The sequence below is a fragment of the Dreissena polymorpha genome, chromosome 3, assembly GCF_020536995.1.
Source record: "Dreissena polymorpha isolate Duluth1 chromosome 3, UMN_Dpol_1.0, whole genome shotgun sequence".
Lineage (NCBI taxonomy): Eukaryota > Metazoa > Mollusca > Bivalvia > Myida > Dreissenidae > Dreissena > Dreissena polymorpha.
Window position 1 is genome coordinate 109,390,685 of NC_068357.1, and position 27,112 is coordinate 109,417,796.

Here is a 27,112-nt window from a genome sequence, read left to right on the forward strand (position 1 = left end):
AATAAAAAAAAGAGCATTTTGTATCTTGTTAAATCTATGTTAAATCTATGTTCCCAGACCACATCTAGCGTTGAGATTTCTGCTACTGCTATAAGGAACATTGATTTTTTATGTGTTAACTTTATTTTTCAAATATTGTTTGAAATATTCTTTGATTTTGAGTGTTTATTGGCTTTTAAGAAGAGTAGTAGTGTAGTTCCTTGATGGTTTGTTCAATTGAAAGTATATTCACCCTGTAAGGTGCATTATTGCATTCTTTTAATGAATGTGATGTTTTCCTTTGAAAAATGTAATACTTTCAAATATCTTTTTCATGCATTAAACTTTTCCAGATATATCAGTTGCTATCAACGTACTGTCCTTTAGACAAGCATAATATTCAGCCTTAACACTTACCAATACAATGATTAATTTATTTAGGGGAAATTGTTTATTAAAATTTTTAGGGAGTTGAAAGACACCGTAGGGAATATTGCCGAAACATATTATTGCAAAGTAGCACTTTCCCAGAGATTGCAGTTTCAAATTAAAAACATAGGTCAGTATTAAAGTAGTAATTTAAAACAGCATGTACATATTACTTATTATGCATATTATTTTTTGCAGTTGAAGAGGCCAAATGATGAGCTTCTCTCTTAAGCTCTACTCAAGAGTTCGGGAATATATGATAACATCTACGGATGAACAGCTCCATGGAAACAAGTCATCTAGTGGCAACACTTCCACCTTTTGGATGTTTACTCCACCCCAGGCTCCAACCAACAGCTATGATGAGGTTTATCCTGGTGTTTATTGCGGTGACATGTAAGATTTTAAATGCTTCTTTTTTCCCCGCCGCCACTAGCAGATTAATCTCAGATAAATTAGTTCAAATCATTTTCCCAGTTTTCTCATAAATCTGACATCTACTTGGGCCATGAAAGCCTACTCCCCTAGTAAATTAACCCTTTCCCACTTAGGAGCAAAGTGGAAATGGCTATATGCAAACAGCATAAAACCAGAACAGCCTGCGAGCAACTCACAGTCTGTTCAAGTTTTATGCTGTTTGCTGCTCATCAGTACCTAAGGATTGGAGAAGAAGCCTTAAAAACTTGAATCTAGTAAGAAAGGTCTTAAATATAACTTTCTTAGGGACTACAAATACGTGAACATACGTATCTAAGTGGTAAAGGGATAAAGCATTTAACACAACTAAATCATTATGCTTTGTAAGTGACCTTGTGTTAATATAAACAGCAAAACATCTTCCAGCTCAATCATATTAAAAGTTGAATAATGCTTTAACTACCAAGTAGGGAATAATGTCATAACACAAATTGATTTTTAGCTCATCTATTTTTTGAAAAAAAATTATGAGCTATTGTCATCACCTTGGGCGTCGGTGTCAGCGTCCAGTTAAGTTTTGCGTTTAGGTCCACTTTTCTCATAAAGTATCAATTCTATTGCATTCAAACTTGGTACACTTTTTTACTATCATGAGGGGACTGGACAGGCAAAGTGAGATAACTCTGGCTTGCATTTTGACAGAATTATGTGCCCTTTTTATACTTAGATAATTGAAAATTTTGGTTAAGTTTTGTGCTTAGGTCCATTTTATTCCTTAAGTATGAAAGCTATTGCTTTCATACTTGCAACACTTACAAACTATCATAAGGGGACTGTGCAAGCAAAGTTATGTAACTCTGACTGGCATTTTGACAGAATTTGCCCTTTTTATACTTAGAAAATTGAAAATTTGGTTAAGTTTTGTGTTTAGGTCCACTTTTTTCCTAAAGTAATAAAGCTATTGCTTTCATACTTGCAACACCTACTAACTATCGTAAGGGGACTATGCAGGCAAAGTTATGTAACTCTGACTGGCATTTTGACGGAATTATGGGCCCTTTATACTTGAAAACTTGGTTAAGTTTTGTGTTTTGGTCCACTTTACCCCTAAAGTATCATAGATATTGCTTTCATACTTGGAACATTCGCACACTATCATAAGGGGACAGTAAAAGACAAGTTGCATAACTCTGGTTGTAATATTTACGGAATTATGGCCCTGTTTTGACTTAGTAACTTAGAAAATATGGTTACATTTTGTGTTTAGATCCACTTTACTTCTAAAGTATCAAGGCTATTGCTTTTAAATTTCAAATACTTTCATGCTATCATGAGGGTACTGTACCTGGCAAGTTGAATTTTACCTTGACCTTTGAATGACCTTGACTCTCAAGGTCAAATTCTTAAATTTTGCTAAAATTGCCATAACTTCTTTGTTTATGATTAGATTTGATTGATACTTTGACAAAACAACTCTTACCTAACATATCACAATAGACTCCACCCAAACCATCCCCCATGCACCCCCCCTCCCCCCCCGATTCACCCCCCCCCCCCCCCCCCCGAATCACCCCTCCCCCATTATATTTTTTTTAATTAAAGAATATCTAATAAATGACCACCACACCCGCATACTATACCCCCCACCCCTTCCCCCCACCCAAAAAAAATAATTTTTATTTTAAAAATATTTTATTTATTGGCATATAGCAGTTGAACTGTCCGTCAGTATGTCAGTCAGTCTGTCCGTCCGTTCGAAAAAACTTTGACATTGGCCATAACTTTTTCACTTTTGAAGATAGCAACTTGATATTTGGCATGCATGTGTATCTTATGGAGCTGCCCATTTTGAGTGGTGAAAGGTCAAGGTCATCTTTCAAGGTCAAATGTCAAATTTATGGTGTCTGTCCGTCCGAAAACTTTAACATTGGCCATAACTTTTTCAATATTGAAGATAGTAACTTGATATTTGGCATGCATGTGTATCTCATGGAGCTAAACATTTTGAGTGGTGAAAGGTGAAGGTCAAGGTCATCCTTCAAGGTCAAATGTCAGATATATGGCGTCTGTCCGTCTGAAAACTTTAACATTGGCCATAACTTTTTTAATATTGAAGATAGCAACTTGATATTTGGCATGCATGTGTATCTCATAAAGCTGCACATTTTGAGTGGTGGAAGTTCAAGGTCAAGGTCATCCTTCAAAGTAAAAAAAAAAAATGCTCAAAGTGGCATTCTCATGAAGCTGCACATTTTGAGTGGTGGAAGTTCTAGGTCAAGGTCATCCTTCAAGGTCAAGGTCATCCTTCAAGGTCAAAGTTAAAAAAAAACACAAATAATTCAAAGCGGCGTTATCATGAAGCTGCTCATTTTGAGTGGTGGAAGTTAAAGGTCAAGGTCATCCTTCAAGGTAAAAAAAAATAAAATTGTCAAAGCGGCGTTCTCATGAAGTTGCACATTTTGAGTGGTGGAAGTTCAAGGTCAATATCATTCTTCAATGTCAATGTCATCCGTCAAGGTCAAAGGTAAAAAAAAATAAATCAAAACAGCGTTATCATGAAGCTACAAATTTTTAGTAGGGAAAGTTCAAGGTCAAGGTCATCCTTCAAGGTCAAGGTCATCCTTCAAGGTCAAAGGTCAAAAAATAAAATATTTTAAAACGTCATTATCATAAAGCTGCACATTTTGAGTGGTGGAAGTTAAAGGTCAAGGTCATCCTTTAAGGTAAAAAAATTTAATAAAATTTCAAATCAGCGTTCTCATGAATCTTCACATTTTGAGTGGTGGAAGTTCAATGTCAAGGTCATCCTTCGAGGTCAAGGTCATCCTTCAAGGTCAAAGGTAAAAATAAATAAATTCAAAGCGGCAAAATGAGGGGCATTGTGCTTCTGACAAACACATCTCTTGTTTTTTTCAAACATGGTTAAAAAAAACAAATATTTATTTTTATTATTTTATTTTTGAAATACCGTCCAACCATCCCACCCAAGAATCCCCCCCCCCCCCCCGAAATTTTTTTTTTTTTTTTTGCATTTTTTTTTGGCATTTATGGAAGATAATGTAATAAATGACCACACCCCCACACTATACACCCCTCTCCACCCCTCCCTCCATTGTGATTGAAATTGAGATAGGTCCCTACACCTTTAAAAAGAAAAATAGTAAGCGGTCTGCACCCGCAAGGCAGTGCTCTTGTTAGGTATTTGATTTCCATGGACACAATAATTAAATAAAAAATTGATTGCTTATGAATGTTTATTGTAGTATTATTCTTTGTTAGTACTTCTTCACAGATTGTCTGTTTTTTAATGTCCGAAAATGTGAATTTAGTAAGAAAGGTATTTACTTAAATTTAACTTTCTAAGGGACTACATATGCATCAAAATACATATCTAAGTGGTAAAGGGTTAAAATACAATGAAAAAAGTTAAATTAAAATTATTGCCTTTCTCGGAATCAAACTCTTGACCTCTGGAAGTAAAAGCTAATGCTCTACCACTGTGCCACGCAGACATCAGTATTTATCAGTAAAACGTTAACTTTATGTACGGTAAGTACCAAACATCCTTTCAAAATTATGGTGGAAAAGCATTACAAGCGCTTTATTATTTTACCCAATTCAAATGATGCTCATCCATTAATGAACCAATATTTGTACACATTTTTTCTTAGTCAGGAGTGTTATTTTACTTTTTTAAACATTATTTGAATCTATGACAACTGTTTGAAAATCATCATTTTACCAAACTGTGAACAAGTTCTGTTAACTATCATTTTGGTAAGGATTTATTTAAATTTCTGTAGCATTTTGTATCATCATTTGAAATTGATTTGGCTGCTGGTACATACAAAACATGTTTGTAGTACATAATTACATTTATACTTTGTAATAACTTAAAAACTTGTGCATTTTAATTTATTTTTTTTTAATCATGGATACATTGTACATGTATATGTCTACAGTCTTAATTTGGCTTATATAGATCTTATATTGAACAGTCAGTCATATAAAATGTTTAATATAATCACTTGTACAAAATATTTACTTTTCATGGTGGCAATACATTTGTGCAATAGTTTAGTCAAAAGGCACCTTAATTAGATTTCCTTAGAAAAGTTTGTAATTCATCAGATATCACTGTGTTAACCTTATCTGTGTGTATGGCACGGTGTATAACCATATCAGTCCCCCTCTCGGATGAAAACGCTATATCGGTACCCCTCTCGGATGCGGTACCGGTCATTCTCGGATAAAAACATGATTCTGTGATGGAGAGTGGTCAGTAAATAGTGTTTTGTACCATGAAGGAAACGCAGTACGTCAAAAGTAAGTATTGCACGGAACATTACAATAATTGACTATAGATATAAGCCACACAGTTTCATGTTGCACTGTTGACTAACGCATCTTTGTGTTGTTAACATGACTTTCCATTCGCTACAATTCACTTAAAATTTATATCAGAGGCAAATCCGTTATAACTAAGGAATATTTTAAACTCATATGTATAACTGTAACGAATATAAAATGTTCAGAAAATCGTCATTTTTGGTTTACCTGAAGCACAGGTATCCCTCTCTTTTATTGGATTTCAGCGCACAGGCAACCTCTCGGATTCGATTCACTAAGTGCAGTTTGTTTATTCACATAAACTGCCATATTTCTCAGCTGAATTAAAAATAATTGTTTAATTTATAAATTTACTAGTACGCGATTTAAGTAACAATTGCGAAGTTACGTATATATAACTATAAATATAAATAAATAAATACTTTTTCTTCAGATCACGATCACGTAAAAGACGATCTATGTATGGCTTCATCAATCAAAGCGACGTGAGCCATCCCAGACATCCACTGCAACGGATTCGCACTGGGCAGGGAAAATTCATTTGATTTGCCAGAAAGACGACGCAAAAAACAGAGGAAATGAAAAAGATCAGACGTACCAAAGCTCTCTGGCGTGTCAAGAGGGTGTCACCAACAAGTGCGACGAAACAAAAGTTTTGCCTTCTAGAAGACTTGGTATTGGGCTACAGGATCTTGATAATAAAATGAACTGTACTTGAGCAATTTGTAGAACTTAACATTGAACATGTTGAAAAAAATGTTTTCTTATCTATATATGTCATATATATGTACCAAATTTTAAAGGGCGTACCACCGGCAATACAATATTTAATTTCAGGAATTATTTTATGAATTTTAAGTATTTACTATAAATGATAGCTTAAAACACAAACCTCTTATTAAAGTTTCTTTGAAAACAAGTATTTAAGCATTGGGGCAAACGTAATATTTACATTTATTCTATGAGATTACATCAATGTAGTATTATCTCTAGTAATATAAATTCGCAAATATGGAATATTTTTGTTTTGTTATGCATGCCTTCGTAGAGTAGATATTTCGTCGATATGTCCTTTTTAACTGTTAATTATGTACAGGTCTTTGTTCATAAAGCAACCGATTAGTATGTTGTACTTTTTCAAGCAATAACGTTAACTGAATATATTAATTATTATATAATAGTAATAATATATGCTTCAATAAAATCTGATTGATGATGTAATGGAAGTAATGCAAGTTATTTGTTAAGCATAGGGCAACACATAGCGGTATCTTTAGCGGATATTTATTTCCTGAAAAGTTTGATCATCAAACAAATGCTAGAAATAAACATCCTTCGCGGAATATTATTGATTGTGCAAAAGTTGTTATTTACTTACAAGTGTAAAGCAAACGAAAACGCCTGGGTAAACCACAGGTCTATGGAAATAATGCACCTAAAATCTGAAAAACAAATCATTAAAGTTCAATCAATTAAAGGACTATAGCTCTTACATGTCCAAGTCATCTAGCAAAACTTGTATAAAAACCACCGAAGAACGGCAATGTAAATTTATTTACGCCTGCACCACCGAAGAATGATGATACACATTTATTGTACGTTTCTTGAAATGTCATGCAGCAGTTATTCACAAACATCTCCGGACGAATTGACGGACAACACCAGCAACAATAACCCTCCAGTATTGGCCGGGAAAAAAAGCAGATAATAAAAAAGTAAATTACTCTTCAATAAAGACGTTTTAACAAAACAAGTAACATTTAATTTTTATTCAACACAATCTAACATCAGACCATTACGGTAAGGGAGTAGATAAACACCTTTAAACAAAAAAAAAATTAGCAAGGCACATTACCTTATGTAAGCCTGTTCCAACGAAAGTTAATAGTATTTATATAATCATACCATTTCAACATCAAATTATGTCAGTTAACAAGAGCGACATATTTTAATTAGGTACAGGGGGCATATAACATGCTCCGGTAGAAACAAATCATGTTGAGTATAAATTGCATGAATTCCCAAGGAATCAACATCTTGACATTAACAAAATAAACAAGAGTGCCAAACTGTCACAAGATACGCCCGTTCGAAGGTTTTGGACACCATGCTCAATGCTTGAAAGTGTCCTCAAGACCTAGTTATTGACCCGGCATGACCCATATTTGAACTTGACCTAGATATCACTTAGATGTAACATCTGACTAAATTTGGTGAAGATCAGATGAAAACTACTTCAATTAAAGAGCGGACAACATGCTTAATGCTTGAAATGCACTATGTGACCTCGTTTTTGACCCGGCATGACCCATGTTCGAACTTGACCTACATATCATCTAGACACAACTTCTGACCAAATTAGGTGAAGATCAGATGAAAACTACTTCAATTAGAGAGCGGACACCATGCTAAATGCTTGAAATGCACTAAGTAACCTCGTGACCTAGTTTTTGACACGGCATGACCCATATTTGAACTTGACCTACATATCATCTAGACACAACTTCTGACCAAATTTGGTGAAGATCGGATGAATACAATTTGAATTAGAGTCCGGACAAAGTGGCGCCGTTGAAAATGCACTAATTGACCCTATGACCTAGTTTTTGACCCGGCATGACCCATATTCGAACTTGGCCTATATATCAACTAGATGCAACTGCTGACCAAGTTTGGTGAAGATCGGATGAATACAATTTGAAATAGAGTCCGGACAAAGTGGCCCCTTTGAAAATGCACTTATTGACCCTATGACCTAGTTTTTGACCCGGCATGACCCATATTCGAACTTGGCCTAGATATCAACTAGATGCAACTGCTGACCAAGTTTGGTGAAGATCGGATGAATACAATTTGAAATAGAGTCCGGACAAAGTGGCCCCTTTGAAAATGCACTTATTGACCCTATGACCTAGTTTTTGACCCGGCATGACCCATATTCGAACTTGGCCTAGATATCAACTAGATGCAACTGCTGACCAAGTTTGGTGAAGATCGGATGAATACAATTTGAATTAGAGTCCGGACAAAGTGATGCCTTCCGCCCGCCGCCCGCCAAGGGGTTTCACATAATACGTCCCGTATTTTATACGGGCGTATAAAAATTAAACACATATTTTTAAGTGAATGCTTATACAGTCAATAACTAGGGATATGTGCTACTATCTTTTAGCTACAAATTGGTGGTCCCAAAATGTGTTTCCCAAAAAATAATAACTATAAATATGCATAATTATAGCGCAATAAACAATATCAACATCTTAGACTATAATGTAGTGTCACTGAACACTTAAATTTAGTGGTTGAAGAGGCGCAATACTTTTGTTGTACCTTTCACTTTATTTAATAGTGTCCTTTTTACTGCGGCGATATTGTGAACTGTGGTGATTGAAGGTGTTTCCACAAACTATATATTGCTACACGTTGTCACATTCTGTGTGTTTAAGGCGATGCTCTGCTAAGTATCGCTTTTCTTTAAAAAGTTTTTCCACATGTTTCACATTTGAAACTTGCCTCTTTGCTGCATACGCCTGTATATCTTTTACAGCTCCATCGACTTTTGAATGAACTTGAGCAAATTGTACAGTGATATGTTTTACATATTGTCATATGAGTTTTAAAATGGTCATTTTAATCAGTTGTATAATTTAATCCGTTTGCACATACTCCACTGTAGTAAGTAAACAATAAGAATGTCGTTTTCCACACACCTTACACTCAAACTTTCAATCAACATATAGGTAAAATCGGATCTTCGTCCACAGGCAGAAATGACTCCGTCCTTTCTCCGCTTGCAGCAGCAAAAAATGTATCTGATTCCATAATTGCGTCGCATGCAGATCAGGTACACTGCCAAGTTATGGTGACTCCGACTTTTCATCCTCGCTCGGTTCAAATTTAGACTGAACCCAAAGATGCGGAGCCAAACCTCCTAAAAATAAAATATAATAATTTCAGTTTGCATTCCCATGTCTGCGAATGCGAAATTAAATAGTTTTGTTTTCGCAAAGTTATTGCGCCGGTTATTGTTGTGTGTACACTATACAAAATTGTCGTGTTTCAGATCGCCGGACCGACCATCATTGGCATTCCTTGTTTTAGATTTATAACATTATCGGATTTTGTCTACAAAAACATATAATCATTATTTCTGCGCATACTTTTAAAAAAAAACACATCGGGAAGTGAGATTTTACACCTATCAAACATGTTATAAGCATGGACTTGGTTACATGCATTTGGTTCAATCAAATGTTAAGTATCATGCAGAATAAGATTGACAACAGTGTGTTTGCAAGGGTAGTCTTTCCATTGTACATGTGTGCATTTGCTTAATGTGGGCTTTGTTTGATGTTTAAAATTGATTTTGCACTCTCATTAACCAGGTTTTCCGAAGGAAAAAACTGGTTATTAGATTGGCGAATGCGGGCGGGCTGGCGGGCTGGCTGGCTGGCGGGCTGGCTGGCTGGCTGGCGGGCTGGCGGGCTGGCGGAATAAGCTTGTCCGGGCCATAACTATGTCGTTCATTGTCAGATTTTAAAATCATTTGGCACATTTGTTCACCATCATTGGACGGTGTGTCGCGCGAAATAATTACGTCAATATCTCCAAGGTCAAGGTCACACTTTGAGTTCAAAGGTCAAAAATGGCCATAAATGAGCTTGTCCGAGCCATAACTATGTCGTTCATCGTCAGATTTTAAAATCATTTGGCACATTTGTTCACCATCATTGGACGGTGTGTCGCGCGAAATAATTACGTCGATATCTCCAAGGTCAAGGTCACACTTTGAGTTCAAAGGTCAAAAATGGCCATAAATGAGCTTGTCCTGGCTATAACTATGTCATTCATTGTGAGATTTTAAAATCATTTGGCACATTTGTTCACCATCATGGGACGGTGTGTCCCACGAAAGAATCACGTCAATATCTCCAATGTCAAGGTCGCCACGACTAAAAATAGATTAAAAAAAAAAAAAAAAAAACTTACAAAGGGGGTTAATTTTTTTTGGTCATTTCAAAAGTTCAGTTTGAGTTTTCTCCCTTTATCAGATTTTTTTTCACAATGAAAACCTGGTTTTGTGACAATTTTGTCCCTTGTTTATTTATAAAATGCTGACCTACCGCCCCTGAAATTTTTTTTTTTTTTACTGAAACAGTTTTTTTAAAGTCAAACCCTGTTTTGCAGTTACCAATTCATATCACCTAAAACCTTAAATAACGTGTTATAATGACAAGCTTATTTTTGCAAATGCTTAAAATATTGTTAGAATTAAAATAAAAAATAAACAATAATCTTTCTTAATAATTGATAATTAAAAGGAATCATAATTTGGAGTTTCTATAGACCAACTCCATCTGAGAGGTTGCCTGTGAAGGTATGATCACACATCGGAAAGGGAAACCCTTGCTTCGTACAAACAGAAAGCTGACAGTTTTTCAATATTGTTGACAATGTCAATTGTCTGTTCTCATTTTAAACCATATCTACCATTATTTCATACAACTAATTTAATCAAGGCGATCCGATATTCACATTATACACGCCAAAATCATTTTGAAATAATCAAACTCATATTTAATAGCGGGACATCCCTTGAATGTGTCGCTTATATATAATTATTCACTAACGAAGCAAAGAAGTTGAACATAAAACTACAAAGCAGCATGGTTCTAATGTTCCGTGCAATACTAACTTTGAATGACCATTGTACCTCTTTAACAATAAATTGTTGTTTAGTGGAAGACCATTCACACAAAACCATGTTTTTATCCGAGAATGACCGGTACCGCATCGAGAGGGGTACCGATAAAGCGTTTTCATCCGAAAGGGGGACCGATATGGTTAAACACTGTGTATGGTATCCTTCAGGAAAGTAGCGCTAGACAACGAACATTTGAACAAGATAGGCATCACCCACATAATCAACTGCTCTCAGGGTAAGGGAAGCAGTGAAACAAACACAGACTCAATGTTCTACCAGCCAGCTGGGATCAAGTTCCATGGCATTAAGGCTCAGGACTCGCCAACTTTCAATATGACGATCTTTTACAAGGAAGCTGTAGAATTTATGGACAAAGCATTGAAGTCTGGAGGTAAATATCCATCAGATCATGGGGTTTAGTCACACAAATACGTAATAGTTTTCAGTGATTTGTTGTTTGACAAACATTTTTCATAACCCTTTTCTATTTAGAAGCAAAGTGAAAATGGCTATGTGCAAACAGCATAAAACTAGAACAGCCTGCCAGTAACTCGCAGTCTGTTCAGGTTTTATGCTGTTTGCTGCTCATCAGTATCTAAGGGTTGGAAATGAAGCCATAAAACCTTTAAAGGGACTGTCAACCACGACGATGAAGAATAGAAAAGTTGTAAATTGCAGTATTTTTTTCTATAATTAGTTTATATTGATTAACATATCACGACTGGTATATTACATTTCTTGAAAAAAGTTGTTAATTTTTCATATTTTCAGTATATTCGGTAACAAATTTTACTGGGTATGTCATCCAGCTCACTACCAGTTAATTATAAATAACTCCAGTAGATTGATCATCATCGTCACGGTGTAAACCCAGGAAAGCACATTGTGCATGCGTAGTGAATTGAATATATTTTATAAATAAAATGATCAATCTACTTGTGTTATTTATAGCGTGTATATCGTTATGTCACCAATTTTTGCAATGTACTTTCGATTTCACATCGCAAAATTTTATTACCGAATATACTGAAAATATGAACTTTTTTTCAAGTAATGTAATACACCAGTTGTGATATTTTAATCAATATAAACTAATAATTGTAAAACAAGACGGTATTTTAGAACTTTTCTTTTTTGGTCATTTCGTGGTTGACAGTCCCTTTAATTAAATTTGATTTTCTAAGAAAATACAAATGAGTCAAAATATGTATCTAAGTGGTAATGGGTTAAACATTACCAGAATGTGATGTATACAGTGATTGTCTGAAATAAATCAGGGCCCAGTTGTGTTAATGTTAACAGAAATTTAAGCTGACTGTAAACTTAAGATGTAAATAAAATAAATTAATCAAGCAATATATTTATTAAATGTTAAAAAACCTTTTGAGCACACTAAGATTGTATTTATTTTACATGAAGTAGTTTTTATGCCCCCTGTAGGAGGGCAAAAAGTGATCGGACTGTCCGTCTGTCTGTCCTTCTTTCCGTCACACTTTGCGTTTAGGTTTCGAAAAATGCTCATGACTTCTATGTCCCTTGAGATATAACCTTCATATTTGGTATGCATGTGTATATGGACAAGGCCTTTACATATGCACACAAATTTTGACCCCTGTGACCTTGACGTTGAACTTAGGGTCCGCGTTTAGGTTTCGAAATCTGCGTTTAGGTTTCGAAAAATGCTCATTACTTCTATGTCCCTTGAGATATAATCTTTATATTTGGTATGCATGTGTATATGAAACAAGGCCTTTCCATACGCGCACAAATTTTGACCCCTGTGACCTTGACCTTAAACTAAGGGTCCGTGTTTAGGTTTCGAAATCTGCGTTAAGGTTTTGAAAAAAACTCATAACTTCTATCAAGCGTTTATAGGGTGCATAAGTCATCCTATGGTGACAGCTCTTGTTTAAAGTGTGAACATTTAAATTAAATTACTTGATCTAACAGGTAGCTTGTGTTTGCTAAACTTAACTGTTGAGCAACTGGAATCAGATAAATTGTAAATCTTATATATTTTGAGTAAAATATAAATCCATTATCATAAGTCAATTATAAACCGAATGTCATTGGTCAATAATTAATCCTTTTTTTCTATTATTAAACCAATATCTATGTTTATTTATAAATCCAATATAATTGGTAAATGGTAAATGCAAAAACAATTGTCAATTATAAATCCAATATCATTTGTCAATTATAAATCCAATATCATTTGTCAATTATAAATCCAATATTATTTTTCAATTATGAAACCAATATCATTGTTTAATAGTAAATCCAATATAATTGGTTAATGATAAATCCAAAATCATTAGTCAATCATAAATACAATATCATTTGTCAATTATAAATACAATATCATTAGTCAATTATAAATCCAATATCATTAGTCAATTATAAATCCAATATCATTAGTCAATTATAAATACAATATCATTTGTCAATTATAAATACAATATCATTTGTCAATTATAAATACAATATCATTTGTCAATTATAAATACAATATCATTTGTCAATTATAAATCCAATATCATTTGTCAATTATAAATACAATATCATTTGTCAATTATAAATACAATATCATTTGTCAATTATAAATACAATATCATTAGTCAATTATAAATACAATATCATTTGTCAATTATAAATACAATATCATTTGTCAATTATAAATACAATATCATTTGTCAATTATAAATACAATATCATTTGTCAATTATAAATACAATATCATTTGTCAATTATAAATCCAATATCATTTGTCAATTATAAATCCAATATCATTTGTCAATTATAAATACAATATCATTTGTCAATTATAAATACAATATCATTTGTCAATTATAAATACAATATCATTTGTCAATTATAAATACAATATCATTTGTCAATTATAAATACAATATCATTTGTCAATTATAAATACAATATCATTTGTCAATTATAAATACAATATCATTTGTCAATTATAAATACAATATCATTTGTCAATTATAAATACAATATCATTTGTCAATTATAAATACAATATCATTTGTCAATTATAAATACAATATCATTTGTCAATTATAAATACAATATCATTTGTCAATTATAAATACAATATCATTTGTCAATTATAAATACAATATCATTTGTCAATTATAAATACAATATCATTTGTCAATTATAATCAGGATGACACTTTCTGCACAGACTGGACTTTCATTAAGAAGAGACTTCCATGTAAAACGAAAAATTCCTGATAAGCCTGTACATACTGCTCAGGCTATCCTTGGATGACACTTTACAAACATGCATTAAGCCCCATTTTCCAAGAGTGCACCTCATATTCATATATGTTTTCAAGGTAAAGTGTTCGTGCATTGCTCGAAGGGTGTCAGTCGCTCGCCCACCATTGTTATCGCCTACCTGATGATGAAATGTAACATGGACCTGATGTCTGCCATGAGAACCATCCGACCGAAGCGCAAGATCCACCCGAATGACGGCTTCATCCGACAGCTTTGCATTCTCAACCGGGAACTGTATGGCAATAGCGATTGAATTTGTTGAGTGTCAGAATGTTATTTGAAAACCTGGCCTTTTATCAAATGCCTATAGCGCCTTATTAAAAACTTCATTCAACTTCCTGAAATCATAAAATATTTTTCATATTAGATTAATTTGTACTTGTATTTTTTGGTTATGGTAAAAGGTCAACATGAACTTAAATATTACAATAGTTTCTTAAAGAATAAAATAATGTCTGAGATTAATATTAGTATTATTAATATTAATATTAATACTAGTTTTGTTACTTAGCATCACTTTTACTCTAGAAACCTGTAATTGTTCAACTAACAAAATAGAAATATAAGAGATTCCTGTTATAGCAGTTTCAGTGATTGCTGTATCAATTATAATTTTAACATCTCTGACATTAATCCTTGTTATCATTGCTACACATTTATCCTTTTTATCATCTCTACATATTTATCATTGTAATCATCACTACCCATATATCATTGTTATCATCACTACATATTTATCATTGTTTTCATCATTACACATTTATTATTGTTATCATTGCTACACATTTACCATTGTTAGCATCACTACACATTTATCATTGTTTTTATCGCTACGTATTTATCATTGTTTTCGTCATTACACATATATTATTGCTATCATCACTACACATTTATTATTGTTATCATTGCTTCACATTATTATTGTTATAATCTCTAAACATTTAACATCATTATCATCATTACACATTAATAATTGTTACCATTGCTACACATGTATGCATTGTGCATCATGAAAAAGTTAATGTATAATAAAAGATCTCAACTGTATGACCTGTATGTATTTTCTTCGTTGTCATATTCCAGTCTTTCCAGATTTTAAGCAGTAGAGCTATTTTTTTAAACGTGCATAAGATCATTCTAGACCCTTATTATTTTTACAGTATTCTGTATACATGTGTTTACATTTCTACTTGATAGTTCATATCTTACAGGGGGTCAAGTTTAATATACTTGAGTTTAAAAATTATACATTTTTCAATACATATTGATTAGTATTTTTAGCATCTGTTTCAGAAATAAAAAACTTTCCATGGTACACTTTTTTTTACTTTGGAGTTAATATTTGACATAAACTTACTAACTTCGAGCTCATAAAAACCCCTCAAAAAGCCTGAAATGAAATAGAATGTTCACAAATTTCAACAAGATTTTTAACCTACTTTACAAAAAAATGTCAAAACCTTAGCCAGCCTGTTAGAAATCGAAAGGTACAATTTAATTGGACAAATAATAATTGTGAGTAAATACAATCATTTCCCTAAACAAACTGTCAATGGGAGAACACAAAGTTTGACTATGTTTGTTCAGTTGCTGCATACTTTGATTTAGCCCCAATTAAAGGAAATTAAACGTTCTCTGTTGGGTAGCAGAACTTTGATACTAGCGGATTCATGCAAACTCTTAACGGTCACCAAGTCAGACTGGATTAGTATGTCAACTGAAGAATGAAATGGTCTCCACAACAAATTGCACGAAAATACAATGTCTCATCCACTAAGCTGGTTAGGTCCGTTATGGTCAGGTCGGTACTGTTGCCCCTAGATGAAAGGCAAACCAAAATGGTACTCTTACAAGCAAAATAAATGTCAAAACCACTACCCAGAAGAGCCTGAAAATTGATAAGTAAGGTAAAAATCAAATAACATAATCTTTGTATGGAAACACATTGTAATTACGCAAAATGATAAATAAGTTACATAATTAATGAAAAGCACACAAACATAGTGTAGATCAAAAGCTTAGTGAACAAATGTTGCAAGCTTTATTGATAAATATTTTGTAGTTTGTGTTATATTTTTATATCTATGTATGTTTGAATAGTTGTGTTCTGTAAATTAAAACCTATTATAAATAAAAAGTAGTTTAATATTGATGTATGTTTTAAAGGGGCCGTTCAACAGATAAAGCATCGTATCAACGCGAAACGATATTTTGGGAAACTACGAGGATTGCTTATATAGCTATAAAATACATCCGCTTAAATCATGAGCATGGATGGTCGAGTGGTCTAGGCGGGGGCTTTTTAATCCAGGAATCCAGGGGTCAGTGGTTCAAGCCCTGTTGAGGTTAACTTTTTAACCAGGTTTTCCGAAGGAAAAAACTGGTAATTAGATTGGCGAATGCGGGCGGGCTGGCGGGCGGAACAAGCTTGTTCGGGCCATAACTATGTCGTTCATTGTCAGATTTTAAAATCATTTGGCACATTTGTTCACCATCATTGGACAGTGTGTCGCGCGAAATAATTACGTCGATATCTCCAAGGTCAAGGTCACACTTTGAGTTCAAAGGTCAAAAATGGCCATAAATGAGCTTGTCCTGGCCATAACTATGTCATTCATTGTGAGATTTTAAAATCATTTGGCACATTTGTTCACCATCATGGGACGGTGTGTCGCACAAAAGAATCACGTCAATATCTCCAATGTCAAGGTCGCCACGACTAAAAATAGATTTTTTTTTTAAACCAACTTACAAAGGGGGTTAATTTTGTTTGTTCATTTCAAAAGTTCAGTTTCAGTTTTCTCCCTTTATCAGATTTTTTTTTCACAATGAAAACCTGGTTTTGTGACAATTTTGTCCCTTGTTTTAAATTATATTCTTGTTTTTTTTACAGGAGATTTTCAGTTCAAATGTTTAAATTTATCAATATAAAGCATTTAAAGCATTTAATAACAAGCTTCAATACATGCCAAAATCTTAGATTTTGACACTGTAAAGCCACTTGAATATGCGTGTTCATTCTTCATGAAATAGCGCGATAAACATTTATAACATTATTGTATAATCATATAGAATTATTTATGAATGTATGTATGGACATGTGTAAATGTTGTTTATATTAAAAGTTATAAATTATGTACAATTATATACTATTTACCTGAAGTATTTCATTTATATGTATATGTATATATAGTGGGTGTGGGAGTGGGGGCACATGGTAAATCAACTCAATGTAGGTTTATATCCATTTTATTAGCTCGACTTTTCGAAGAAATATGAGAGCAATACTACTCGCCCCCGCGTCGGTGTTGGTTAAAGTTTTTTATAAAGTCAAATAACTTTAACACTATCAAAGATAATTAACTCAAACTTGGAATACTTCTTTATGGCAACAGGACAATTGTTTTGGTCAAGGTGCATAACTCTGTCAGCAATTATTTTTAGAGTTATGCCCCTTTTTATAGTTAAAAAAATTGAAAATTCGTCATGTTTTGTGTTTAGGTTCACTTTATTCCTAAAGTATCAAAGCTATTGCTTTCATACTTGCATCCCTTTCTAACTATCATAAGGGGACTGTGCAGGCAAAGTTATGTAACTCTGACTGGCATTTTGACATAATTATGGCCCCTTTTATACTTAGACAATTGAAAATTTGTTTAAGTTTTGTGTTTTTGTCCATTTTACTCCTAAAGTATCATAGCTATTGCTTTCAGACTTGGAACACTCGCTAACTATCATCAGGAGACTGTCCAGGACAAGTTGCATAACTCTGGTTGGCATTTTGATGGAATTATGGTCCTTTTTTGACTTAGTAATTTTGAATATTTTGTTAAATTTTGTGTTTAGATGCATTTTACTTCTAAATTATCAAGGCTATTTCTTCAAACTTCAAATACTTTCTAACTATCATGAGGGCAAGTTGAATTTGACCTTGACCTTTGAATGACCTTGAATTTCAAGGTCAAATAAATAAATTTAGCTTAAATTGCCATAACTTCTTTATTAAGGATCAGATTTGATTGATACTTTGACAAAACAACACTTACCTGACATACCACAATGGACTCCACACAAACTATCCCCCACGCCCCACCCCAGAACCCCCCCCCCTCCAAAAAAAAAATGTTCAATAGATTGTGGAAAATATACCTGAACTCAAAATCGTCTATAATGTACCACTTCTTTTAAATCATTTCCCCATGATGGCTTACGTTATACTGTCAAGCACTCGAAAAGTTGAGCACGCTGTCTTCTGACAGCTCTTGTTCTACGTATAGCTTCTTTATGGATGTACAATTATTTGCATTAAAGTGTTCACTCCCCGGTTAGCTTTTCTTGGGTTTATTGCATATAAACATAAAACGTATCTCATCAGGGACAATGGTATAAATTGGGCCTGGGGGCAAATACAATTCAATACAAGTATACTATCTTAAGCACAGGCTCACAGTCACAGGCTCCGGGTCACAGGTCCACACTTTTCCTCCTGGCAATACTCACCTCAGGGCAACACATCTACTCACGTCAGCGGTCTGGGTAGGAAGAGGCCAGGGTCATCGAGAACGCTCCCAGCAAGCATCAGCCTCCATCAGATTGGTCGCACGTCTCCACATCAAGCAGCATGACCCGGCCGCATGTACGTGTCGCAATCTGGGTGCCAACTCTGCATGGGGGTGTGTAACCAGATGGTCACCGGCACTACAGCATGTTCTATATTTGTTTGTTGATGTATTCAACGAAGAGAATTAATAAATTTAATTATTTGTGGTATCTTAATGTAAATTATCTAAATATACAGTTAATATAACTTTCAATAATAGATTTTGGTGTTATTTTGATTAATTTGGTAGATTCCGGTAGATTCCTGCATTTTCAGTACCCTTGGCATTTGATAAAGAAATACCAACGACTATATTTCTTTAGACAATTGAATGTATTTACTACACCAGTTATACACAACAAATTGATCTGAACTGTACGCATGTCTTATGACATAAGTAATATCAATGACCTATACAAACAAATAGATCCCTAGTAGTATCTAGCCACCGATTTGCAAGATTTAATCGATTAAAGTAAAGGACAGTAGAATCGCGATAAACAACACGACCATCAAACAACTTCCTGTTTCTAGTCCTGTTGCAATTTCCACGGTATTTTATTTAAATCTACGTATTTTATACATATATCAAACTAAAAATTGTAAAAAATAAAAATGTCCATGAGAACTTTACGCAAACTGCATGGTGATGACCGGGAAAACTTAAATGTCCCTGAAATTGAGAGCGACGACGATGAAGCAGCTGGCTATGTGGCGAAAAGTCGAATATCAAAAACTAAGAAAAAGGCCAAAGTGGAAAATTTGTACGATTTAGTAAGTTATACATATTAAAAGTAATCTTAGCTTGTAGCTATATTTACATTTATTGACGTACTGTGAAATAATAATTTAATAAACCCTTTTGGTAAAACCTATGTATCTTAACCTAAAAAAGATTTATCATTCATAACAAATAATCTTGTTATTAACGATTTCGACATTGTTAAATCACGCGTAACGAGACTGCCGAGATAACGCAAGATTTAGGGTTGGGGGGGGGGGGTTCTGCCAGTATTCACTCTACATGACACACCTTACCTATCCGCTATATTGACTTTATAAATAGAATAAAAGCGATAAATTGCAGATTTATTACTAATAAAAACAATCATTATTTCTATTATAACGTTCAACGACCATCTGCTCAATAATAGTTCAGTACCATTGTAATTAACGGCGCCGTAATTAACTACTGACAAAAATAACAAAATCATACCTTAATTACTGTACTGTGTGCAGAAACCTGTCAGAAATTAAAGCAACCCTTGACTATTATAATTTTTTAGCATACATGCCATACGTCCCGGATTGTCCGGGACAGTCCCGGAAATGAAGAACTTGTCCTGCTGTCCCGGAAATCTGTCAAATGTCCCGGAATTTACAAAATCCATATATACATGTACCTTATCTTAGGCTTAACTGCACCTCGAATCTGTGTATATCTGCAGCGTCTCAATGACAATGCCTACCCGAATAGGCAGAGTATGCTACGTGTCAGAATCGATCAATAAACAGGGGTCCTGTTATCATATCGATTGTCTCACGTTAGTGGTCAAACCAAAAAGGCGGCATTGTTTAATGTGGTTGTTAATTGACTTTAATCTACTACGTCATTCAACAAAAAGACAGCGTGCTTCGACACTAAGATCACGAGTGAAATGTGTGTAGCAGCGAAACAAGTGTGTAACTAATGTGTGACTGTTCGGATTTTAAGTTGAAGATCTACCGGTACTGTTTTGTTGTATTTGTTTTATTGTGATTGGTTGTATGTATTGTGAATTGATTTGAGTTGACGATCTAACGGTACTGTATTGTTGTATTTTTTATTATATAAACGTTATAAATGAATAAAGTGTATCAACAACTACGCGTTACACACTGGTCTTAATAACAATAACGCAGTGACGTCACCATCTATGTTTAGAACGCTTACACTGAAAACACGTGGCTTGTATCTAGTAACGGAAGAAGTAATGTTTAATTTGAAGTTAATAGATCAAGTATATTTCGGATAGGCTTTCGAAATTTTGCAATTTACGATGCGAAACAAAAAAAACTTACCAAAAATGCGTATGTCTATAAATATCGCTACATTTTATACATGTCCCGGAAAATCGGCAAAAGTCCCGGACAATTTAACCCAATGTCCCGGATTTGGTCTGAAAAATTATGGCATGTATGTTTTTAGTGCAAGTACATTTAAACCCACCCACATATTAAAAAATAAACATTTTATTATATTAGCTCATTTTTCTAAATTTTCAGAAATAAAAACCAATAGGTATTTGCACATTTCAGTGCACATAAGACTACTTTATTGTTAAATATGTTTGATTTGTAAATTGTATAATAATCTATATATTTTTATTAGTTATGATGCAAGCCTAACTTGTTGTGCTTTTAAAATACATAAAAATCAAATTGTTAACAACTATAATATTATTTAAGATCATTATTAAGCAAAAGTAAGTCCCCAATTCCAAGCTTACCCTGGCCAGCTAAACCGGTAGAGTGCTGATCTCTGACTCACTCATGGGTTGGTAAGTTTAAGCCTCAAATCGGGTTCATCTCTTAGAAATAATTACACCTTAGGCTACCCCGTCTGTAACCAAAATTGCAGTTGAGGGTCACCGTCATACATGTATCAAATACAATGTATGTGCTTATGTTAACATTTCCTGAAGATTCAACCACTGAGCAGGATTACTAAGTTAACCCATTTTATTAATGAAAAAAATTAAATATACTATAAGATGTATCCAAAAAGACAAACCCACTAGTACCTTCTAGTACTATCATAAGGAACATCATCCATTAACCATCTATACTTCAAGGTCTTTTGGCTCTGCTACATCAACAGGAATTAGCGTTTGGTTAATGTTTTCTGTGTTAATCATAGGGATTACAATTTATAATATTTCATCCCAACAACAAAATCTTTACAATGAAAGTAAACATTTTACAGTCAGGTTTTACTTCTATAAGGTTAAAAACTAAATAGTGAATCAGTTTTTTTAGATGAGCTTGTATCAAACACACACACAAGCTCCTGCACATACACACACTTTAATGAGCAAGTTTTTGGAGTGTCACAGTTATTGCTTGTTGGAATGTCTCAGACTAACCAGCATATACAAGCAGTCTTCACTTGAGCATTTTTGAACAACTAGCGGCAGCCCGAATCTGTATGCATTAAATTTAATAGAACAGATTAAAATACCCACTAGCCCGACTATATGAATCTGGAAATTTTAATAGCCCAAATTTAATACATATCACTAGCCCCAGGCTGTCTGGCTAGGGGTAAGCGTCAAGACTGTAAAAGCAATAATAATTCTTCAAACATTGATACTTGTCTTGCTTTGAACAAATCTGCCATGACGGGTAGTTAATTGGGATAGCCCAACACACAACCAGTTAAGGATGACTGTGATGCAGGTGAAAGTTTCACCCATATGAATATTTAGCCAATGGATATTTGACAAGGGACACTTATTTTAATTCGAAGTAAATGTTTTCTTAGCAGTGTTAATTTTCAGGTCAACACATCACATGTTATGTTAAATGATTAAATGACAACATTGGATGTGTAGAAACTTAATCCAACATCCAATTTAATATATTTCTGAATGTGTAGGATATTTTTTAATGTAAGGGTATGAAGTAGACACACATCTAAAGTATCTTTATTTTATTTTTTTCAAAGAACATAGTCATGTAACTGTGATGATGTATAATATTAATTGCAAGAGTTAATAAAATTCCAGGTGTAGAAGTCTTGAGCTTGATGCAGAATGAGATACAGTATCCCAGTTTCTGTTGACACTGTGATATTCCTGAAAAAAAAAGGTTTTTATAAGTTATAACAATAAACCATTCAATAACATTTAAAGACAGCAAAGTTATCTGTTTTAAAATAATTGTTCTTTTTAAAGAAAAGTATTTTACCAAATGTCATCAAACTTCTAATTTGCCCAAACTTAACAAATAAGATATTTTTCCATTCCCCACCTGCTTTTGGCATGTTTCGTTTTTACCTACTTTAAAATCGAAATAAAGCATAAACATGAACGACAATTAAATCAAAGATACTAAGCTAATAACAAATTACACAAAAAATCATACCATATAAGTTATATCTGCAAATTATTGGGAAATTATAATTGCATCAACACAGAACTGTATGCAGACGCACTGCAGTAGCTGATCGAGTACCCCCCGACCTCACTAAATCCACTCAGAGTTGTCTCCCTTAAAATAATGTCGAAAAGGTCAATTGTGAATTCCAGTCATTTTTCTTGGCCCTAAATATTTCAGTCAAGTGATTAACATGGTTGTTGGTAAAGTGATTAACATGGTTGTTGGTTCATCAGTCATTATCAGTATTTTTCTTCTGTTCAGGGTTCCTTGTGGGCTTTAAAAGGTAGTCGCCACTTACTTTTGCCGATTTTAAAAAGTTGTTGCCAAATTTGGGCAAATAAGATCATATTAAATTAAACAAACAAAAACCATGCTTTGTACCATATTTTTAATAAGTTGATTTAATAACATCACATTGAATAAGTTTATTTAGTAATAGCAGTCTTTCTGAAATACCGTCAGTCCTCGGATTTTTCCAATAATAATTTGGAAAATCCTAAAATGATTCTTATATTACAAGACATTGTTTCGGTAATAAAAATATGGCAAAAAAACGCAATTCCATAAGCTTTTTTTTTCGGAAAAGCTTCAAGGCTAAATTAAAAAGCTGGATCTCGCTTGATTTTGCGGTGGTAAAATGTTAACTTACATTAACTAGTGGGCTGGGTTTATCTGCCAGTGATTTGCTGATAACATTAGAGTGTTTATAAACAGAAACACATGTTTGAGCAAACAGCAATTTGGTATAGTGTTGAATCTGTTTACATGTAAACTTGATTTGAGTCATCCACTAGCTATTGGCTGAGAGAAGTTCATAACCTTTCAAGTGGGCGGTGCTATGCATTTTCAGGGAAATTTGAATTTCAAGCAGACAACATCAAACTTTTTTCTGTTAGTCAATAACAACTAAGTATATAACCTACAACCACCAAATTACACATGCATATTGTTTGTATACTGAAGTATATATATGACAAATTTCATTGAAAAAAAATAAATACAAACTTAAATATTTTGAAAATAATCATTTTTGTTTTCTGGTGTGTAACTGAAAAGTAGACATTTTGTGAGTTTGTGGCCCTTTTATACTGCTTCTCTGGTGTTTAAGTTTACCGAAGTAATGATGAATACTCCAAGAATGTAAAACGCCTTTTCATTGGTTGCATGTTCTGAATGACGTAAGTGCATACACAGTTTTGAAGATTTGTGCCGCGTCGTCAAAGAGAATAACACACTATGTTATCAACAGGGATCATATTTTCCGGAAACATCAATCGGTCCGGATATAAACGGGGAAAAGTATCCGAAAATGTGTATCCGAAATCATGACAAATTACGTTAAAATATATACCATTGATTTTTCCATTCATGAAGGTGGTATAATACATGTACAAGTAAAATTCCCTTAAGCATTTTTGTACGGAACGAGTTTTCTCAACTGGTTTTATCATTTGGTATTTCATTGTTGTTTCGTGTGCTGTTTTATCAGACTTTTTTCATCGTTGTCAATATTATTAATCTGTGTAAGACTATACCGATGTTTTAAATTGTTGTCGACTTGATAATATCTTACAAACATGCACTAAACCAAACAAATGTCTGTGCGTAAGTTGGCTACTGACAACAACAAACCAAATAATTAAGAAATAATTTGTTGTCAAAAAACCCACGTCCGATAGTTTAGATGCGTAGGGATTTAATCACGAGAGCGAAGCATTTGAAACCACGCATCTAATTTTCCGGTCGTGAGTTATTCAACAACAAAGTATAAAGTACACGAATTATTTCGATTCTAACACGGTTTTACTTAAGATTTATTAAATGTATATTATTTTTCTTGTGTACTATTTTAAGTGAAGTTCCGCCCATAAAAATAACTATCGGCTGTTCTGTCGATCAGAGCCGCGACTTTCATTCATAATTATATTACCGGATTATTACGCTGGTGGAAAATGTATCGGCATGTTTTGTTTAGTTACAGCGCGTGCATTCTGTCGCGTCTTTTCGGATGCGTTTTTAATCCGCTGTTCATAAGTTTTTGATTCTTGGTCTGACGTGCAATAAACCGGTCCTGACCGGTTTAGAGACTGCAGCGAATAATTTATCACACCTAATCGAGATAAGAATGTCACAAGGGTGTGTTAGCATATACACTGTGTAATCGATTTCATGACATGGGAATTTTAATAGCAAATAGAATCGGACCGACTGTTTGGGATTTTCAATCGGTCTTTCACGACCCCAATCGGTCTAGAACCGACAAAACCGAAAAAAATATGATCCCTGGTTATCAATAATAAGTACACTCTGCAAAGGGAATCAAAATTGACAACCATATATGTTTTGGTTCACAATTTATCGGATTAATTCTTAAGCAAGCAGACTGTAAACAGAGGTCATTGCGACATTCCCTCAAACTGACAACATCAACACCAGAGTTACAATACAGTTTCATAACATAACATTAATTAAATATACAAACATAGAAACAAGTATTTAATTAAATTATTAACTTGCTCTAAATGGAATACATATTATGAAGCTGTCAGAAGTAAAAAAAAAAAAAGTTTCATAATTTGTCAGTGACATTAATAAATGATGATATTAAAAAGTTTTAGTATTAAATAATATAATATTGTTTAAAAATATCATTTTTATACGCCCGTATAAAATACGGGACGTATTATGTGAAACCCCTTGGCGGGCGGGCGGCGGGCGGAAGGCATCACTTTGTCCGGACTCTAATTCAAATTGTATTCATCCGATCTTCACCAAACTTGGTCAGCAGTTGCATCTAGTTGATATCTAGGCCAAGTTCGAATATGGGTCATGCCGGGTCAAAAACTAGGTCATAGGGTCAATAAGTGCATTTTCAAAGGGGCCACTTTGTCCGGACTCTATTTCAAATTGTATTCATCCGATCTTCACCAAACTTGGTCAGCAGTTGCATCTAGTTGATATATAGGCCAAGTTCGAATATGGGTCATGCCGGGTCAAAAACTAGGTCATAGGGTCAATTAGTGCATTTTCAACGGCGCCACTTTGTCCGGACTCTAATTCAAATTGTATTCATCCGATCTTCACCAAACTTGGTCAGTAGTTGCATCTAGTTGATATCTAGGTCAAGTCCGAATATGGGTCATGCTGGGTCAAAAACTAGGTCAAAGGGTCAATTAGTGCATTTTACTTTGTCCGGACTCTAATTCAAATTGTATAAATCTTATCTTCACCAAACTTGGTCAGTAGTTGCATCTAGTTGATATCTAGGCCAAGTTCGAATATGGGTCATGCCAGGTAAAAAACTAGGTCATAGGGTCAATTAGTCCATTTTCAACAGCGCCACTTTGTCCGGACTCTTATTCAAATTGTATTCATCCGATCTTTACCAAACTTGGTCAGTAGTTGCATCTAGTTGATATCTAGGTCAAGTTCGAATATGGGTCATGTCGGGTCAAGAACTAGGTCATAGGGTCAATTAGTGCATTTTCAACGGCGCCACTTTGTCCGGACTCTAATTCAAATTGTATTCATCCGAAACTTTTTAAACAACTTTTTATCCTGCGTCAAAGTGGTATGGGGGTATAAGTCACATTCAGTGACAAAGCTCTAGTTCAAGTTGAATTCACCAAACTTGGTCAGAGGTAGTATATAGATTATATATCAGTCAGGTCTGATTGGAGACATGCAACCGATTAACACATGCAATATTTTTATACGCCCGTTTTTAAAAACGGGACGTATTATAGTTTCACCCTAGGCGGACGGCGTCCACAGCAGTGTCCGCTCTCTAATTTAAATAGTTTTCATCCGATCTTCACCAAACTTGGTCAGAAGTTGTGTCTAGACAATATCTATGTCAAGTTCAAATATGGGTCATGCCGGGTCAAAAACTAGGTCACGAGGTCACTTAGTGCATTTCAAGGATTTAGCATGGTGTCTGCTTTCTAATTGAAGTAGATTTCACCCGATCTTCACCAAATTTGGTCAGAAGTTGTGTCTAGATGATATGTAGGTCAAGTTGGAATATGGGTCATGCAGGGTCAAAAACGAGGTCACAAGGTCACATATTGCATTTCAAGTATTTAGCATGGTGTCCGCTCTCTTATTGAAGTAGTTTTCATATGATCTTCACCAAATTTAGTCAGATGTTATACTAAATGATATCTAGGTCAAGTTTAAATATGGGTCATGCCG

At 34.1% G+C, this 27,112-nt stretch overlaps 2 protein-coding genes and 1 long non-coding RNA gene across 5 annotated transcripts in view; 2 read left to right on the forward strand and 1 right to left on the reverse strand.

Annotated features, from left to right (window-relative positions):
* The first annotated feature begins 606 nt into the window (after positions 1 to 606).
* On the forward strand, positions 607 to 15,225 carry LOC127870973 (dual specificity protein phosphatase 3-like). The gene is made up of 3 exons (XM_052413584.1): positions 607 to 804; positions 11,047 to 11,270; positions 14,235 to 15,225. Exons 1-3 carry the CDS (start codon positions 620 to 622, stop codon positions 14,429 to 14,431), a joined length of 606 nt encoding a protein of 201 aa, XP_052269544.1. The 5' UTR covers positions 607 to 619; the 3' UTR covers positions 14,432 to 15,225.
* Positions 15,226 to 19,281: 4,056 nt separating this feature from the next.
* The window catches only part of LOC127870969 (transcription factor 25-like), a 50,503-nt gene continuing 42,672 nt past the window's right edge, over positions 19,282 to 27,112 (forward strand). For 2 of the 3 annotated variants that reach the window (XM_052413576.1, XM_052413577.1), the window contains exon 1: positions 19,282 to 19,552. In XM_052413576.1, the coding sequence (XP_052269536.1) occupies positions 19,394 to 19,552 (159 nt within the window). In that variant the 5' untranslated portion in view covers positions 19,282 to 19,393. Of the gene's footprint in view, positions 19,553 to 20,421; positions 20,458 to 27,112 lie in introns of those variants that run through there. The other variant, XM_052413579.1, reaches the window with a different exon arrangement.
* LOC127870983 (uncharacterized) lies at positions 22,455 to 22,997 on the reverse strand. Its single transcript, XR_008045029.1, has 2 exons — positions 22,904 to 22,997; positions 22,455 to 22,614 (listed from the first exon to the last, which is right to left on the reverse strand). It is a non-coding gene; the product is annotated as an uncharacterized LOC127870983 (long non-coding RNA).

What these genes read in the sequence shown, in the direction of transcription:
- LOC127870973 (XM_052413584.1), top strand. Translation starts at nt 620, where the DNA reads ATGATGAGCTTCTCTCTTAAGCTCTACTCAAGAGTTCGGGAATATATG. An exon ending in GGTGTTTATTGCGGTGACAT is followed by an intron (nt 805 to 11,046) that starts GTAAGATTTTAA and finishes GGTATCCTTCAG; the next exon opens with GAAAGTAGCGCTAGACAACG. An exon ending in CAAAGCATTGAAGTCTGGAG is followed by an intron (nt 11,271 to 14,234) that starts GTAAATATCCAT and finishes TATGTTTTCAAG; the next exon opens with GTAAAGTGTTCGTGCATTGC.